The sequence below is a fragment of the Anopheles marshallii genome, chromosome 2, assembly GCF_943734725.1.
Source record: "Anopheles marshallii chromosome 2, idAnoMarsDA_429_01, whole genome shotgun sequence".
Taxonomy (NCBI): Eukaryota; Metazoa; Arthropoda; class Insecta; order Diptera; family Culicidae; genus Anopheles; species Anopheles marshallii.
In genome coordinates, this window is record NC_071326.1 from 19,537,270 (window position 1) to 19,557,673 (window position 20,404).

General features: G+C 44.2%; 1 protein-coding gene across 1 annotated transcript in view; it reads left to right on the top strand.

Annotated features, from left to right (window-relative positions):
- The first annotated feature begins 4,133 nt into the window (after positions 1-4,133).
- The window catches only part of LOC128709180 (uncharacterized), a 44,870-nt gene continuing 28,599 nt past the window's right edge, over positions 4,134-20,404 (top strand). Inside the window, exons 1-5 of the mRNA XM_053804164.1 lie at positions 4,134-5,801; positions 6,161-6,485; positions 6,582-6,889; positions 6,965-7,087; positions 16,335-16,374. Coding sequence (XP_053660139.1) covers positions 4,134-5,801; positions 6,161-6,485; positions 6,582-6,889; positions 6,965-7,087; positions 16,335-16,374 — 2,464 coding nt within the window. The remainder of the gene's footprint in view (positions 5,802-6,160; positions 6,486-6,581; positions 6,890-6,964; positions 7,088-16,334; positions 16,375-20,404) is intronic.

Below are 20,404 nucleotides of genomic sequence, written 5' to 3' on the forward strand. Positions count from 1 at the left end.
CGTCGAATTCTTGCGCCTCCTTCACCGAGTCGCCCAAGTTTCAATGGGTTGGGTGTGTTTGTGTGTGTGTTTTAAGGAAGTATTGAAACTTACGGCCATTGGATTGTACGTGTTGCTTTAGTGGGGACTATAAGATGTCATTATGGAGACGGGGTATGGCATTATGTATTCCGACCACACATATCAGTTGATGGGTTTGTTTGCTGCAACAGCTTCGACACTGAAACGAATGCAAATGAAATGCGGCTAACGATGGGTAAATGTTTGTATCTGATTCTTGACGGTACCATTTTTTTTTGTTGTTTTGTTTATAGCACACAATCGAAACATTGTGAGTTATTGGTGTTGCAACTGCACGTACGCACACAATTGTCAACGACACTCCCAGTACATGTGCACCCTTGCATTTGAATGTGCTGTTTTGGGTGCGTTTTACAGTTTGGGATACGATTTTAGCATTACGTACAGTACCGTTTTGCTGTGGAGATACGAGTTGTATCGATACACCGTGTTCGTGATCAGCTGATCACGTTTTTGCAAAAGTGCCGCGAGGGCAATTACAAGTTTTACGGCAAACACACTTACCGCGTGGAGCCACTTCATTACTAAAGGTATGGTCTGTTCGGCCGCATTTCAAAGGTGATTCGAGAAGATGCTCACAGGCATCGAGATGATATTTTAGAATAAAAGTTACTCTTATCCATTACAATTTGTAGTTCGATCTCAACTATAATTAACTGTTCTGTTACTCTTACCTACTTGAGGCAAAATATGACGTCAATTATAGTACTGTGTTTAATGAATCTTTAAAAAAGAGTCATTCATATGAATCTTTATTGAGGAGTCATTCAAATCAAGAATCGATTCTGTAAAGATTCTTGAATCGTTAGTACATTTGGTTGTTCATACCCCTTCTCGTAGGGTGTTTGAGCGAAGATCATAAATCTGGGATGATTCATGAATCTTAGAGTATTCATGATTCTTTAGAATACAGATTTCGATTCATTTAAATTCATGAATCAGAATTAGATTCGCCTGGAGGTCATGAATCTTGGATGTTTCATGAAGCTTGGAGGATTCATGATTCTTTGAAATACAGATTCAGATTCATTCATTCAGTTCAAAGATTCATTATGATTCATGATTCACTCAATACTAGTCAATTGATTCGCACTTCAGGCGAAAAATGGCGAAAAATTACTTACCGAATTAAAACTATGCTTACTATGTATACTTACTGATGTATTGATATTGAGACGACATCTTACGCCGGGGACTACGTTGTGCAATTAAGAAATTCAACTGTCAATTCTTAATGTCAAAAACAGTGGATAGAGGTGGTAGTAAAGTAGAGACCATCCTAGTTCTTTCTGATCAATCAAACCCCCGCACGATACAACCTCTGGAGTGGCTGTTTGCATACTGCCGAATGAATAACAAAACCTTTGACCGGGCGGTGTTGGACAACACAAAGCGTCCAGTTCAATGAACTTCGCCAACTTCAGCTGTTTGGCGGTGAGACGAGTCGTTCGTTCGTGACCTATTCTGCTTTCCAACCCTTCGCTCTAGCATGGTTGAACGCGCATACTAATTGACTTTCTCTCGTCAGCTTGGTTGAAGCTGAACGCTTGTACACTATATGCCTGGGATGTGGTGTTCTTCCTCTGTGGGGTCTTTTTCTAGAATTGTCTGGAGCAGTGTTACACGTTGATATATTGTACACCAAGAGTTCACAGACAAAATGGCAACGGCTTGAGCCTTATGTCGGACACATTGACTGACTGACTGACTGACTGTTCTATATGAGGGAACGTGCTGTACAGTGATGGTGTTTGTTTACGTGATGGTTTTGGGGTGATTATTTGTCACCTTCATTGGACATCGCCTCGTGCAAAGGGTATCGTGGGGTGGAAAATTTCAATACCCCCCAAAGTATCCACCATTCCAGTTCCGCGTTGGCGTGTATGTGTGCTTTACTTTGCTCGGTTATCGGTGAGCAAACATACTGCCATCCCGGCCCGTGTTTGCACATCAATGCCCGAACGTCGCCCAACGGACGGACCGCACACCGCCGTATTTGCCATTCTAATACACACATATGGGCCTTTCGCCCTGTACGGAAGGGCTTTCTGCCGGTTCGGTCGGGCGTACAATTTCCGGGACTGGCGTGGTGTTTGGTAGCACACCCCACCTCGGCCGAGGGGTACACGTGTGCCCTTTTAAGTAGACAGGGCCAGCTAAAGTGGGCTGCTTGGTAGTTTGGTTGTGTGCGGTTGTTAAGAGCGAAGCGTCTGAGATTCGATGCACTGAATTCTTTTGTGTCATAACAACCAATTTGAGTCTGTCGTCCGCGCATGGTTCGGTGCAGTTAAGTATAAATAATGCTTTTCCATTACAAAATATTGTACACATCTTGAAACGATCCAAAACTGCGTACAGTCTACAGTTGGAATGTATTCTGCGCATCGCCCTCCGTTATCAGCCGTGGTAGATTTTCTTTGGAATGTTGTTGGGATAATGGTTGTGAAATAGTTAGCGAACAAACAGCCCGTTAGCGTTGATGGCTCCATTTATCGTCAACACAGTCAACATTGGCAAGCGATGTGATACGGTGGCTGTTAAGATGGGGAAAGTGAGAGAAAGGAATACGCAAAACGTTATCATCTCTTAGCCCTATTTGCTGGCGAACCAGTTGCAGCTACAGACAGCTGTTGCTCAAACTCAACTTTGTAGGGGCTTTTCTTCTTGGACATAATCTGCTCGTCATATTTTCTTATCAGCGTATTTGCCATCGTAAGTTCTGACATTAAATGGTGTTTGTTTGCGTCCAGGTTCTGGTTTGTCTATTGCTAGAAATGGTCCACTTTGACACAGTCCACAACGTGTGCTAGCCGCGAAGGATTATTTCATGAGATCTTCGTTAAAAATGTAATATTGCAATTGATTGGTGATTGTTTTTTAAAGATACAGTTGGTGCTATTGAAATTTTCAAGCGAGTTCTTAGATTTCCAACTTGAGCTTTTGAAATTTATGAGAAAGTTCTTAGAATTCCAATTTAAGCTTTTGAAATTAGTGAGAGAGTTCTTGGAATTCTAATTCTTTTGCAGGAACTCCTCGATTTTGACACAGTCCATTAACTGTGCTAGCCTTGAAGGGTTGTTTATTGAGCTCTTCGTTAAAATTGATTTTGCTATTGGTGATTGTTTTTGAAGATATAATTGGAGCTATTGAAATTTTGGAGAGAGTTCTTGGAATTCCAATTCTTTTTCCAGAACTCCTCGACTTTGACACAGCCCATAAACTGTGCTAGCCGTGAAGGGTTCTTTTTTAGACCTTCATTAAAATTGATATTGCAGCTGATTGGTGATGGTTGTATAATATATATGGTTATATAGAGATATAATTGGAGCTAGCGAAATTTTAGAGCAAGTTCTTGGAATTCCAAATTTAGCTATTGAAATTTGAAATTTGAAAGAGTTAATGGAATTCCAATTTGAGCTTTTGAAATTTTTGAGATAGTTCTTCGAATTCCAATTTGAGCTATTGAAATTTTTGACAGAGTTCTTGGAATTCCAATCAATATGAAGTTTCATGCCTGTAGTCTACTCACGCCACGCCTTTGCCGTCTCGGTTATGTATCGGATTGGAACAGAACGTGTAGATGTTGATTATATTTTACATTTCGATTATCAGCTCATGATTTGTACCCTTCCTTGCTTCATTCTCCGCTAGGCAACGAACAGTTACGGTTGATTGTTTCGAAGATGAAAGAAGGTGACACGTATCCAATTTCCAGCTGCGCAGAGCAGCAAACCACACAGCTGCAATTAGCGTAGAAAGAACACATTGTTGGTAGCTCTGCAACACAGTGCCACAGTGCATTCCGGTGCGCGTGTTGCATCGGAACATTGTACTGCAGCGCCCGGATTGAAACGGAAAACCAAAATATCCTTCAGAGCAGAAAGTAACGATAAGAAATCGAAACGGGAAGAGACTGCCTCCCAGCCCCGAAGCAAGAAGTGGACAAATAAATTAACCCTAATTAATCGCACCGGGAAGCGAAGTAACCCCCCAAAGCATCACGGTACGCCGTTTGCCACAGTGCACAGCGAAAGCAAATTTAGATTAATTAAATGGACGGTTCATCTAACGGCGGCATAACGACTACCGCTGGGCTGCTGATGCTGGAGCAGCAAAAGCAGCCACTTGCCGCATCGATGGCACCCTCGCCGAAGAACAACAACGGTACTGCCGCACCGGACGAACAGCAAAACGAACGTCGACTGGCGCTGGAGATGGAAGAGGCGAAGCGACGCATGAAGAAGCGGGTCGAATTCATGCAGGAGCACCTACCGCGAAGGGATGACTTTTTGAAGGCGCCCGATGTGGTCGCTTTTCGATTGCAGTCTAACGCGAAAGCAACACCGCATAAACCGATAAGGATGACTAGTACGATGTCCTGGGGCAGTGACGGTACGCCAGTGTACGTGGGTAGTCCGGTGACGGATGAAGATTTCGAGCAGCTGATCGATAGCCGTATGCAGGGCCTTGAGGAAATTCGGTCAGATTCGGACTCGGACTTTGGGGACGATCATGGTCTACCGCCGCAGCGTGTTGCCGAAGTGGGCCATCGTCGTGATGCCAGAGCACTGCGCAGACCGGCCACCGGCGGTGGTAGCAGTGGCGGTGCTGGGGTCAATGTTGGTGGACACCCGTCTGCCTCGTCCTGGAGCGATGGCAGTAGTACGGTGAGCGATGTGGAAGAGGAAGTGGATCATGAGCAGCAGCAGGAGGGAATGTTGAAGAGTCGCACTACGGCGGACCACTCGCCGGTAGCCCTTCCATCGTCGATGGAAGTGTCCGGTGCACCGTTCCGAATGCTAGTACCCCCGATGAGCCCGGGCAGGCGGTCGGATAGTAACGTGTTGTTCGGACCTTCCTCGTTGCCCATAATCCTTCCCTTCCACGTCCGTCGCCGGTTGTCCGAGTGTCGCGAAGAGGACGAAGAGGACGAGAAGCAGCAGCTGTCATCACATTCCCCACCATCGGCTGCGCTCCGATCAGCTGGTCCAATACCCTCGATCGTTATCGGTACCGGCCCCAGTGATGAGGCGGAACCGTCTGCCGCAGGCAAACCAACGCAGGATGACGAGCACGAAGCGACCGTGCCACGTAAATCGCGGTTCATGGTTACGAAGACGGAGGAGCAACAGCAGCAGGAACAGCACAAACAACCGGACCTGCCGAGCCCGGGTGTGCGGCTTCGGCCAGAAACGATCGCGCTGCTGCCGGTGTCAGCGTCACTCAACTCGCAGACGATTCACTTTCCGTGCAGTGGCAGCGGCAGCCAACAGTATGGCACAAACCAGCGCACCTCTGTGCGTTCCGTCTTTTCACCTGATGCCGCACCCCACCTCAATACGCCCCATCTTGATCGGCGGTTCTTCGACACATCACTGGTAGAAATCCGTCCACTAACCCAAAGCAGAGGCTCGCTATCATCGGCAACGGGAGCTGACACGAACGGTTATGAATCCGGTACCACTACCAACGCATTGTCCAGGGAGCAACTACAATCGTCGGTGGCTGGAGAACCACAACCATCCAAGAGCAACATTCCGTTCGAGTTGGACGAGGTGTGGGTAAAGCGCCCGGATCCGGTGGCCACCGCCTCAACGTCCAAAGCAGATGCGTCGACGGTGGGTGGTCGTGCTGCAACCTTACCGGCGAATGCGAAACCCAACTACGCAGCCTTTGCCGGCAGTCCCGAGAAACAGAAGTCGCCCACGAAGGCAGTGATTGTAAGTTTTGTTTTGTTTGGAGTCGATGGGTGATTTAATTGATCGTTTTTAAAGCCTTTGAAGTAGAAATTAAATGTTTGTATAAGATAGAGGAAAGTGATCCATCAGTAACGTTGCCACTCGCGTGTCGAATGTGCAGAAAATGTAACAAAAACGAATCGCCATGGTACAAAGTACTTAATTTCGTTAGGACTGATGTCCTTGCCGTGCGATAGTAGTAGCGTGAAGCAACCTAAAAAGATAACAACGAACGAACAAAGGCGGGTTGATAACGCAGTACTGTAATACGTCTATGGGATATTCCTTTCTGCGCTAACAATGTGTGAATTCTATTAATTTTCTGCTCTATTTTCTCCCAGGATGGAGTCGATGGTGCCAGTGCTGGAAACTTTCAGCGTCCTTCGACCGCCCCGGGCACTTCCGGCGAGTCGTCAACGCGTGCCTCCAAAAAGCAGAAGAAAAGCGAGAAGGAAGCGAAGAAGAAGGAGAGTCAAGTAATTAAAAAGAGGATTGAGGAGGCGCGCCGGCTCGAGAAGGAAATGCTCAAGCAGGAAAAGCTCAATCGCAAGCACGAAAGCATATCGCGCAGCTCGGAGCGGGTTGGATCGGGCGGACGGTCTGGGTCGTTGGAGCGGCGCCGCAGCGGAGAAGAAGCGCCCGTACTGAACCAATCGACCGTGCACGGTAATGCGCGTTGCGAGCGATTATTTCTCGCTGAACCTCGGGTCGTTAATGAGCTTTGTTTTTTTTTGTGTGTTTGTTTTATAACCTTTGTTTTAGGTATTGCCAGCCCGAATCGGAGACCGACAATATTCGATGTGTTCCGGCCACGGAAGGGTTCCGATTCGAAGAAAAAGAAAGACGACGGTAGCAAATCTGGTTCGGACAAGGATAGTACCGGGATGGGCAGTGGCCCCATCAGTACCTCCGGGGGCATAATGAACAGTATGAAGGCGGCCCTACACGTCGGCGGACGGCACAGCCACCAGCATCAACAGCCGTCCCCTCAGGGAGGAACTGCGGCCGGTGCCGCTGGGACGAAGGTGCGCGACGGTTCGGCACATCCGCATGCGGGCAGTGATGCACAGGTAGGATAGAACAGTTGTGAATTTCCAACAGACATGCCATCTCTGACACAAAGTGTTCGATTCGCTTCCTTTTAGTACTACCACACGGTAACGGCTGTGCGCCGAGCCGACGTCGGCAAGTCTCCGATGACGAAGGTGATGGATTTGTTTAGGCACCGTTCCAACTCGGCCGTTTCCGAAGCGGATAAACGCAAAGCGGTAAGAATGTTTTGTCATTTTTTCTATTACTAGACAAGGGACAAATGAATCTTGATGTGGTTAGGTGTTCATTTGAAGGGAATATAAAGAAAATATCTGTTCAAATTATTCAATTTCATGTAGAAGAATTGTAGTAACTTTACGTTGCTCTGTTCGTAAGGGGTAGCACACAACTGTCAGCATATGTGGCTTACTGATTAACGAATAGTTGTTACACACTATTTTAGAAGAAGTTTACTCAAATATGCTAATAGTTTATTAAACCAAATCCAAAAACTAAAATACGATAAAGAAATCGGCAAAAATCTGCACGAAATGCTGAATACTGCTCGAAATAATCTGACATCTAGATGGCGCTAGCGTCAGCACCTATTGCTGGGTTGTTGTATAGGGTTTTGTATTCTGCTCAAGTGGAACGAGTTAAAGAATTATTTCTCAAATAAATTCATACATTTTTTAAAAATATCGACAGTATATATTACCATCAGTAAACAATAATACACTGTAAACTTAGTTAGTATAGCATTCAAAAAAAATGTAACGTGTTATAAATGTGTTAAAAACAGATGTGAAATGTTAATGTTTAATTTTCTTAAAAAGGTTGATTATCTTTTAATCTCACGTGGTGTTTTGCACTGTATTGTATACACGATTTGCAAGCTTACGTGTAAGAATGCACTTACACTTTTTCTGTGTGCCAATCTCAAAGCACGTACTATTTGGAGAAATTAAATTACACCGTCGCGCAATAAACAATGTGTTCTGAATATGTTACCGCGCAATGGAAGTAAACTAACTTAAAATTATCGATCTTTTGAGTAGGATTATAGTAGGAAGAACCTTTTCCCCTTCCAGTTCGTATTTCTTACGAGCTGTTTTCCTTCACTAAGAGAGAAGATTTCCAATTTATTACTATTAGCATTGTGGTGTGTGGCAAACAACGCGAATATTACTTTAAACAACACGTAACCATTTGCATCGTCGAGGGTGGTTAATTCTTCCAATATTTGCACATTACGCAATCATGTGTGTTTGTTACACCGGTCAAAGATCGCTTGGTTGAGTAAACTAAACCAAACTAAACAAAAAAAAAACAACAAGCAAACAAATGGTTGGGAAGCAAAAACCGTCCGACACACGACAACAGGTTCCATTTTTAATCGAAGGTGTTGAATTATCAGCTATTACTACTCCATAAACACGCTAGTAGATAAGCAATCGATACGCAATTATCTGTACACAGCGATCGAGCAGCGAATGGAAGTACACGGTGGGCCAACTAAAGCACCACCGTACGGCGCTGATAATTACGTCAGAATAAGAGCGGCACAAAGAGCATCGATGGTTGAATGCGGCATTTGCTTTTGCGTAGGCTTTTGTTTGGGATAGTCTTCAAACAGCATCTTTTTTTTGTGGTTGTGTTTGTTGGTGGTGTTCAATTAATTTGTTTGCCAGACTCTAGAGCCGACCCCTTTACATCGCAGGTGGATCGCAACACAAATGGTCTCCACACCACTCACAGCATCTCAACCGTGTACGGCGCAAGGTCAAACGGTGGCTTGTTTGACGTACGTACGTTACCCGGACGGGTTGCGACTTTTTGTAACACCAACCACCAACGATCGATCGATCAGTCGCTGGCGGGCAGCATCCGATTCCGATTACTTCACCACCAGTGCCCCGCCAGGTGGAGGGACCCGTCGCGATCTTGAGCCGTGTGTGCAATTGTGTGCGAACTATTGAGACTGGCCGGGGGCATCACCACCAAGTGTCACTGCGTGCATTGCGCACGTCGAGACGGGGTGGATCGTTATGTCCTTCTCGTAAAAGGGTGCGAAATGGCAGATTCGCCGGGACGCGATGTGAAACTGTGTGGGTTAGTGTGTGCTTTTGTGTGCTTTTGTACCGCACCTGATAGTGAAAGATCGTATCGATTACACTACCGGAGCGCTTTTTCTCTCTCCGTCTCTTTCTGCTTTGCCAACTAGTGGGGCCTGTTAGTAGCGGCCCGTACCCGTACCGTGATGCATGACGTCGTCGCTGTGCGCTGTTTGACCGATATCGCACCGTGCACAGAGACCAGCGCGTGGTTCATTTCGAGTGAATGTGCACGTTCTGGAAGGTGATGACGTTTGCCGGGTACACGACACTCTTACGAGCGCGTACGGATGTCGCGACGTTAGGTGTTCGGGCACCGTCTTTAGTCTCGTTGTACCTTTCGTCTGAATAGGTCGCGTTGAGTTGTACGCACACAAGGGTGTTTGAATTTTTGGTGAATATTTAACGCGTATTGAACGTTACGATTTGTATGATGTTAGTTAGTTTGCTGTAGCTGTTCCCACTGGGCAGATGAGTTCGGTTCTCCGGGGGGGGGAGGAAAAAACCACATGTCCACGTGTGTTTTATACCATCGCCGCCTGGTTTCGGAACAAGGAAGGCCACGGTTGTGACCCAGTTCGTTCTTGAAGCCTCCCTTCCCCGGGCCGACCACTGGCAGTGTGTGCAGTGTGAATGCACTTATCTAAGGCCGACCGTGCACGACCACCGGAGGCACAGTCTCCGCCATCGTCACAAAACAAGATCAAGTGACGGATAGGCACGCGCTTACGCGTAAACATGTGTCCGTGTGTGTGTGTGTACGGGTGTGCACGTATGGAAACGGGATCGTTGCATCGAGCATTGGCCAAGGGTTCGGTCATGTGGTTCAATATTGTTGTGTAGCTTTGCCCCCACCGTCCAATGATCGATCTCCGGCACTGGTGGCTGTCATCGCTCGCTCGCCACTGGTGGCTTTGTGGATGTGATCGACCGTCTAATGCAGCAACCGATCCGTTGCAGTTGGTTGGCATTTGCTGAGTGCAGGGTCAGTCGGTGGTGTTTTTGCTTTTGTGCGCGTATGGGATGGGAAAGTGAAACCGCTGTGCGGCGTGGCTTCCAACGCGAAGAAGCCCAAAGCGAAGTGACGTACAACGGCCATCGAATGTGAAATGTTTGTGGCCAACCAGCGAAAGATGAACCCTGCGCTTAGACGGTGCGTTTGCGCAGCGGGTTCGGGCGTGGACTTTTGATCGCGAGACCAATTGCTCAATCAGAATCGTACCGGGTGGGGGGTAGTGGATACGTTTATGAAACTTCCGGTTTTTAACAAAGAAGTGCGAAGGGCGTATGTACGGGGTGGCTGTGTAGATAAACGTGATCTTCTTAAGTATCCGAAGCACTGTGTAATGGATTGCGCTCAGTTTAATGTGCTGTTTAGTATTTAGTTCTAGAAAGCAGAATGAAACTGTCTAATGTTAATAATATAAATTGGGTTTTTTTAGAGCATTGGTTAAATCTTTGAGCTGACTGAATGAATCTGAATCTCTATTCTAAAGATTCATGAATTTTATAAGATTATGACGTCCATAGAGCTTGTCCACTAGTACCCCCCTTCCTCATCTCTCCCTGCTCTGCCTGGAAATGAATCTTTTGAAAGTGGAATCCTGATTTGAATGACTCTCCACTAAAGATTCATATGTATGATTCTTCATTAAAGATTCATATGAATGACTCTTCACCAAACATTCCTATGAATGACTCCTAGCCAAAGATTCATATGTGAATGACTCTTCTCAAAAGCTTCATATGAATGACTCTTCTCAAAAGATTCATATAAATGACTCCTCATGAAAGATTCGTTTAAAAGGCTTCTCAGTAAAGCTTCATATGTAAATAACACTTCTCAAAAGATTCATATAAATGATTCCTCACTAAAGCTTAATAAGAATGGCTCCTTACTAAAGTTTCATATGTGAACGGCTCTTCACGAAAGATTCATTAAACACAACATTAGAATCATCCAACGATATTCCTTTGTTCAACATCGTGTTCAAATTTACACATTTGAACATTTATATAATGTCGTGAGTGCGAAACAGAACGATATTTACTGGCAGAATGAATCGACAGTATTATTCTTTCACCGATGCTTCCAGCACACGGTTATCAGCTGTTATTAAAGGGTGAAATAAAAAGAAAAGGAAAAATAAAACATGTCCATCCCTGTATAATATATGCACCGACGCGATCGACCATGGGGACGTATGTGTGCCTCAGTACCGATAAAGCTGCATTTGAAAGCACTCGAAGCTACCACAGCGGGCAAAGCACTATTTTTAACTGTGGATGTCTATGGCTCTTCAAAATTTTTAAACGTCATAATTGACATTTAACCAAACAACGTCAACTCGTTGAGTCATTTGGTGATAAGTGTGTCTAATGTTACGATTGCCAGGATTATACCGCACCGGGAGCATCCATTTATCCATCAGAGCCTTCCGTGAGCTGATACAGCGTCGAGTGTGTTTACCCCTGCTAGTCCCATTCGCTTAGCGGGAGTGAGTTGGTTTCCCGAAATGCACTTCGCAGTAGTCTGCATGCGCACCGAACTCATCGTGTGCTGCGGTGCATTATCGCCCTGCGAGGAGTAAACAGTAACACAGAGGCTTATCGCTCTTCAACACCTCCGGCTCCGGCTGGCAGCTGTGGGACAACCTGGACAAATGCGAGCAGGACTAAAAGCGATGGTGGCGATGGTGGTCGTCGCTTGCGGTGGAAAGGAACAGGGCAAATCAAAAGCCAATCGTCCGAAGGGTATCGCAAAATCACTTCAACATGTTTTCCGTTCCTTTCGATTGCGCTCCCGGATGAACGTGTGGCGGCGCTTCGACGAAGAAGTGTATATTCTGCTTGATTGCTGTTTAATTGTGGATTGTTTCGTAACATCCTGATGTGAACGGTTATCAGTAGATGGGATTGCACATTTATTTGCCATTCTATCGATCTATCGATTAGACTCTGTCTGATCAGACTGTTTGGAAGCAATAAGAGTAGAGTGATCTAGTGCCATTACCAGGTCAACATTTTAAAGCCCCAAAAGCTCACAGAAACACAACCAGATGCTGGACACCGAGGGTCGTAAAATCTTCCACCATTTAATTTCATTAGCAAACAGTGAAACATTCGTCTCAGGTTCATGCTTACATTGGGTAATGGCCTTTTACTTCCCGTCACAACACAAAGTTCCCCCGAATCCTTGAGAGCGACGTTATAAAATAACAGCTCCAGTAACCTGGCCAGAATTGCACTCAACTCGCTTTGTTGTGGACAAAATTGTGCGAAATAATATTGATTCTGTGGTACACAACGCTAATATTTGTCTCGATATCACGTGTTTGCACTAGACGTTTCTTCACTTCCAATTCTCTTAAAAGCTGATATGGGCGAATGACTCTGTCCGTGGTCTGAAGAAGGATTTTGTTTGTTTACTGATAAATAAAAGAAAAAAAACGGCCCCAGAAGTACACTGGCACAGGCGCGATACACTGCTGGTTCACTTGTAACGGCTTTGCCGCTACAGATTGGTTGGCTACCGGGGCGTAATACACCCGCCCCTGGCGGAAGTGGGTTATAATTGCTGCTTCCGGCACGCCAATGATGACGTTCGGGTGTATGGTGCTTATGCAACAGGTGCTATTTGAAGCAACCGGTGTTCGCTACCCTTAATCGAACGCTGCGCATTGTTTCGATGCATCGGTTCGTCGCATCAGCGGGCTGAGTTTGCCGAGAGCTCCACATTCAATTGACACCTTGTTTAGGAGGCAGCTTAGGGTCAAGTGTGTTCGCCAAAGCGCTACACTGCTCTATTAGTTAACAGCCAGTACCGGCCGGTCGGAGAAGTGCAGCAGATCGTTAACTTCTTCACCCGATTAGCACCTTCTCCGGCACAGTAGCTTCATTCACTTAGCGTGCTTGGGGGGGCTTTTTTTCTACTCCAAAGATCCAAAACACCCAACAATAATAACGCGGTCCGCGAGGTGGACCAACCAAACCCGCTGTGGGTTAATATACGCTGAGAAGTACAGAGTAAATATTTATTTCTTGATGCTTTCCTTGGCGAACGATTTATTTTTGTGACGAAAGTCGTTATTTATTTTGCGTACGGCAAAGAATTTCTTGCAAAGCAATCAAGCTGCGAAGTTCAAAGCAGAGAATGCCCATCGTTGGTGTGTACTGTTGATGGAGTGGATGGAAGATTATGTGTTATCACGTGTAGAGTAGATTTACTGCCTTATCAGACGGTTTGTTGAATGATTCAATCTTTCCATACTTGAACATATCTACCCCTAGAGCCCTAGTAGACATTCGAGAGTTGCGTAAAAGTTTGGTATTAAAGTATTAAAATAACCGATGAGCCATTTGACGAGATCGTCGTCTACTAAACTGTTTCCCCAAAAGACCTTCAGCCATTCCAGTGTTGCCAATTATTTCCATTTGCATACGTTACATGACATGTGCATGCGTATCTGCTCCCGAGGGAAGTAGCAACAATACTAACCGGCGACAACCTAAAACACGTGCCTGTGTGGCTTTGCCGGTGGAGAGATGCACTTTCGACGTGGCGTTCGCGGTCACCATCCGAACCAAACCCCAGATATATGAGGAACGTACGAACGGGACGATACGTAACACAGAACGAAACGAAACGTCGACAAGTTGATCTAATATATGCACCATTCGGCGAGAGGGTTTGGTCAGCGTCAGGTGGTGGCATGCGCTTTATAATTGCGGAACACTTGTAGCTGGATGTCTCTGGGTGTTTTTTGTTGTTCTTGGTGTTGTTGCTATTGTGCTGATAGCATCCCGACGTGCTTCGGTAGAATTGTTCACTGACATCCGTCAGCGTGCGGGCGATGTAATTTCAGACGATCTGCGACGGATTAGGTTTTGTTCGCGCTCGTGCGGAACAAAATGTCTTTGGACGGGTCGGTGTGCGATAGGATGGTGACATCGATTAGAAGTTACCCTTCGTGATTTGCCGTGCGCTGCCCTTAACACGTAATTAAAGTCGCTATAGGTGATCTCCGTCGAAGAGTAGCGAGAGTTGCGCAGAGCGATGCGATGGTTGTGTGCCGGTGTGGTAGATTTAAGCCGATTTTGTGCTGGTGTCTAATTTCACCCATGTCAAGCATTGCAATAATGGATGGAATGAAATATGAACGATGGTTGTAGCTTTGTGGTTGTTAACATTAATTGTATAGATTTATTTCTCATGTGAACCTCATGTAGTAGCTGTTACTAGGGTGTCATGGCGTAGTGTATTAGCTTTACGATGAGCACGCTGAAATCTTGTCTAAAAGATCAGAAAAAAGTGGCTTAAATGTTGCGTATACTCATTCTTTAGCATAAAGCTTACGAAGGCACCATCCTCTGTGTTCCACAACTATTCGCAATGTGTTTGTCTAGCTTTGTGCTTACTTTATCTTTTGGGTAAGATTAATTTATATGAAGAAAAACATTCAAATCTGGAGTCGACTCTCAAGAGATTCATAAATCCTCAAGAATCAGGTATGCGTATCACAATCCACCAATCCTGAAGAATCACAAATCCTCAGGAATGAATTCCGAAAGATTCAACATTCTTACTCTATCCCTAAAGATTCATAAATCCACAAGATCCTCAGAATTCTCAAGATTATTGACTTTCGGAAAATTCCTGAAGGTGCATGAAGCCTCTTAGATTCCTAAATTCTCAAGATTAATAAGATCTCTTCCGAAAACATAACAATACTTAAATCTTGAGGATAATAAATCTGAAGGATTAACGAATCTCCAAGAAATCCTTGGAATACGGAGACAGATTCATTCAGACTAATGATACTAAATCAAATTCACCCAACACTTCACCCAACTTCAACTCATTCCTCTTGGAAGGTTGTAGTCCACTGGTGGGCTGTTCAGGAATACCACAAAATGCATTCTGTAAGAACACCTTACAGGTTTATCTACAGGAAATAAACAATAACAGCATCTTGAAACTGAACGCAGATAAGTAGTACAATTATGCATGGCAATAACAGAGGCAAAATTGCTGATAAGACACCGATCGAACCCGTTCGCCTGGTTTGGTTTGTAATCGATGGCGGAAAATGTTGGTGTTCCGGCAATGTTTTCTGTTATCGCCAGCAGCTTACGCGTGTTGTGTACTGATGGAATGGTTTATCTGTGCATTCTCATCAAAAATGTCTGCTTGAAAAGACACGTGAGTTTTGGACAGACGCACAGAATTAAGGACAAGATAGCAAAGGAAGAGTACAGAGCGATAAGAGCTACATTTGTCTGGAGTAAATTTATTCGGCAAGTTACTTATTACAAACGGCGATTCATTTTTGTCTATGTTCATAAAGGTGTTTCGGACATTTCGAGCAAACGTCGTATGTGTGTGTATGTGTTTGTGAAATTCTCCAGACTGTGCGTTGGTCTGTGATAGAATCACTCGAAACAGTGGAGGGAAAAGTAGCTAACAGAATCGGGTCGAAAGATGTCGACCTACCTGAAAAATAAGCTGCTCCGGCGGCAATCGGGTGGTATGGAACTTCCCGGCCGACAACATCGTAGCCGCTCGTTGGACGTGGAAGCCCTCCAGAGGTCCGGTGTGCAGGCGTTAATGATTGTAAGAAAATCGTTTTATTGCATCTAATAAATGCGAAATATCCAACAGTTTGCCAACAGTATCTTTATCAGAATCACTTTCTTATAGGTACGAGTTTGAACACTAGTATTACCAATTAGGTCTTTTTGTCGTGAAGGTTTAATTTTTTCATAAGAAGTTTAGAGAAAAACACAGTTCTATTCTATAAAACATATACCTATTCTACAGTGAGAATTGTGAAAAATGTATTAAAGCAACATTCAGCTCTTTGAAATTGTAAAGTATCATTGTAAACTAATAAAAAAACGCTTAGTAGTTCTGGTGTTGCAGGTTTATAAACCTCAGTCGAGACTTGGCTCTACAGTACGACATAGACCGTAATAAATAAAATAAAATAAATCGTTCTAGTGTTCGTTGCACTTTGCATACCTACAGGCGTAGAAACAAAGACACAATGTAGTAGACAGCAGTTGATTGGATGTAATACTCTTAATATCTATAAAACCAACCCAGAGTCTCCCTAGTCTAGGATTACTACATTTTCATCAAACATTTGACGTTTGGCGTCAACAAATAGCATACCCATAGGCGTACAAACGTCATACATAAGATGGTAGCGAAAGTTCACGGATAGTAATACACTATAGTATGAGATGTTAAATTCAAGCTTAACCAATGTACCACATCAAGATTCTTTCTTTTGTAAGCAACAGGTGTACGTATTTGATCGACAAGCATTTAATGTTCTTCCATTCCTCTGTTTGTTTCATTCTACAGAAAGCTGCCGCACAACATCAGCAACAACTAGCCGTCCAATGTAAGTAAAGACGTATTTGATTACTGTTTGTTTTCATACCCGTATTATCGATCAGTCAGAAACTCTACGATTCGTTAAATGCATTTCCTTGTCAAGCGTTAAGTGTCATCGAAGAAATACAAGTGACGTGAAGCATCTGTTTACTTATCTCCACCCTTCCGTCAAACTAAATGTGAACGATGCACATCTGTCTGGTGTCTAGCGCATAACCGGCCAGTTGCACACAATTGGGTGCTTCCTGTACGTGCAATTTGTCGTTATTCGTGCTTGGATTGCATTTTGCAGTGAAGTACACTTGTCTAATAATTTATCCCATCGATCACACGTCATCATTTACGCAAAATTGTCGCGTATTTTTTTGCTGTCAATTATTATTTACCCATTACAAGTTTTGAAGAATTTATTGGAAAATTTTTGTATAAGGTGATAATTAAAAGTTTATTCTACAAAATGCTTCTTTATTCACACACAAACATTCACGTTGTGCGAAAACAAACTGGCAGAAGTGAAGAGAAAAATCAACCGCCATAAAACCATCAACCCGGATAAACGGGCGCCAACCGATCGCCGTGTCTCCGTCATCCGTTCAGAAGGGTTGATTACGCGTTTGTTTTGGTTTTGCTGTTCAACCGGCTGTGTGACGCTACTACCAAACATTGCACGCACACATCCGCAGTGGCTGTTGCGTTGGTATTATCCAACGAGCCTCCTGCCTTTGGTAGTGTCCGTGTGTTTGGAAGTGTTTTTTTATTTCTTTTGTTGTTTTCATCGTAATATGCGTTTACCTCACTGTTTACTGCTGGGAAACACAACGCCCCACGGGTTGGTGTTAAAACCGACAAAAAAGGCAGCGATATTGAATGCAAAGCAAAAATGCGATAAATTTGCGTGTAAAGCGTAAAATGGCAATGGGAAGCGGAGTAAAAAATTCCGCCGGTTGGTAAGGTGTGAGCGAAAAAAAAAACACAATTCCAAGAAGAGGAGAGGAAGAATATCCATTGGAGGAACTTGTTGTGGTTTAGAGTAACCTTGAAACGGTTTTACCGTAGCGGAGGGGTGTGTATGTGTAGTAGTGTGAGATTTGTTTTGTTTTCTTGCCGATTGCGTCTTACTTTCCTCGGGTGTGTGTGTTCTCGCGCCGTGGCTCTTGGTTACACCTTCCTTTGCGTTTTTTTTTGTGTTGCTTCTTGCTCAGAATTTCCTGTTATTGAAACTTAATACTGCAGCAGTTGCATATAAAACAGGCCGCTAGAGTTTTGTTAAAATCGAATGTAATTTTGTACCGGAAAAAAGCACACACACACAACTGCCATCGGTATTGTTTACTTCATTTTTAAAGCAACCGAAGGTCGTAACGTAGTCGAGTGTGTTTATCAGTATGATTCACTGCTTACGGTGTGGTCAAATGATAAAATAAACGTCAAATATCGATGTAGAAAAGGTACAGCAACCTTCCCTCGCAAGTTTGATTGATCGTACCGTGGAGCGGTGGAACGGCCTGAGGAGACGTTTTGTAAACAAAAGCCAAATTGAAAACCTCAAGTCACACCCGCTCCCGGACACCTACATCATTGTTCCGCTATTTTTAACGAGCCGGTGAAAACTGGTTATCTTGTTTGTTTGTTTCATCCCTTTGCCACGTGTATTATTTCCTCCATTTTCAGGGTCGAAAACATCTCTTTTCCTGGGTATGCCGTTAAATATTATCTAACCCTTTGTATGACACACTAACACACCGGCCGAGTTACATCTAGATGGTTCAATTTCGATTCGAAAACAACATCGAACGAATAACCGGTTTATTGCGGAAGGGTGATCAAATTTGTTCGAGAAAACAAGAACCCAAAAACGGGACAAGAAGGAGGAACTGCCGCTGTGTGATGTGTGGGTCCTTATTGCGCAGCTTTTGCACATGTAGAAGCGCGGTTGGAGATGGTGTTGGTAGCGCATGGCTAAATGCCGGTTTTCCATTGTGTTTGGATGCATTTTTGTGTTGAAGTGGCGAAATGTCTATAAAAGGTAACACACCTTTTGATACAGCCTCACAAGAACAGTTCAATTTTTTTTAACATAAACTGCATTTTTGGCCATGTGCTCCAAGCAAAGGAATCGAAGGTGAGAAGGTGAAAAAATGGTTTGTTTTCCTTTAACGCCGCACTCGATCGGCATTTGTTTGCGTGTGTGTGTGATTTTTTTATTACTGCATGTAACTCGCACACACACACACACATCCATATGGTGTATTATTTAATCCAATGAACTGCGTGTGAATCGTGTGCTGTGACAGTGTGCGTGATGGAATCTGTTCGTTCCCTTTTACAACTTATTTCTACCACTATGGGAATAGTTTTTTTGGAAAGTAATAAGGATAAATGTTTTATTTCTGTTATTTTTTGTAGTGATTGTGTTTATCGTTCGTATAAATTTTATTGTTTTATTTGGTTACTTTAGGAATGACTGCTATAAATTTATGTTTTATAATGTTATTTAAATAATTCTGTCGAAATAATAAAAGATTTCCTTTCCTTCAGATGGCAACTAATGAACGCTTGAGGCGCTTAAGACCATTCGTATCCACGTAACATTCTTTCTCATTTGTCATTTAATATAGGCTCATTTGTTCCAAAAAGAACACTCAAAATTTATACGAATAAATGAAACTATGAAACTTTTAATATTTAGCGATTGATTTCCCATATTTCGCCCATAGTGCATTGACGTTAGGGTTAGTTTGTTCGAACGGGTCCCCGTCTCACCCATTTGCTCATTGGTATTTGAAGCGAATGAAAGTGAAAGACGAAGCTCGAATTTACTCGATTTGTATCGTTGCGTAGTGACGTTTGCAATATAGTTCCAGTTCGAATTGTGTGCTTTGGTGTTTCACTGTTAAAAAAATCAACTCAAAAACGCTGAGTGTTCCACACCCATTCATGGTGCATGGTATGGCGAAAAGATAATGCATAGTGATAGTGTTCCGAACACAAGTGGTTCCATTTTATTCTTAACCGAAGAACTCCATCCAATGCCGCTGTCAAATCTACTCAAGACACTTTTACGAACGTGAGAAGCGATAGCTGTGTGCGTGCATTGCGGTTCCTATTGTTTGTAGTGTTGTTTTATTTTTTGGGAAAATTCCATCTAACACTATGAAACCCCGCTCTCTTAGAAGCCTTCGGTGTAATACCCCTAATATCTGCCCCGTTCCCCGAACCCAGCCGCTGTGCGGTGTGTCTACGTGACTTTCAAACGCTCCGCTACCGGGGGCCCAGTGTGTAACCTCCAGTTGAGTGGAGCACCACCAATACGCATGCTGCCATACTATACTTCTACGCAACCGTGTTGTTTACTCAGCGATCGAGCAGCAGGGTGTGTGACCCCCTAAACTGAGCTGCATTTATAGCGCTGCCGTGCGTCTCTCTTTTGCTCTCGATCACAATCAATCCACGATCCTCGCGGGTCTTCGCTTTGACGCATGATCGTGATCACTCGCTTACTGCTGTGCATTTGCTGAATGTTGCCCTTTACGCACACGTACGCAGGAAGCTGTTTCTACGGAGTTGGATTTGGTTACACTCCGATCAGTTCCCCGCGCATGTCACACCAGATTTTTCTAGCCTGCTGTGTTTGCACACGTACGCGTATTTGTTTGTGGTGTTTATTGTGCAATCAATTTCACCTTCTATTAATTTTAATTGTCCGAATTGACGCCGTTGGCCAACCGATCAATTATACTGCCGTCCCTCGGGACCGCAAGCGTCAGAGCGGTGCGTTCAGTGCGTGGTTGAGTGTGAGCCATGTACAGTGCTAATGGAAACGGATACCAGCATTGAAGATCATGGTGACACATAAAACCGCACGCGTGTCAGACGATTGCACGATTTGGACACGTCTCTCGTGATGTTGATGGGGACAAAAATAACTTTCCCGCTACACCCTGGTTCTGCGGTAGTTTTCATGCTCGAGGATTTTATTTTCCGTTTCTTATTGCTGCTTATTTCCTTTTCCATGAAGGTGAAGGTCCATTTCGTTG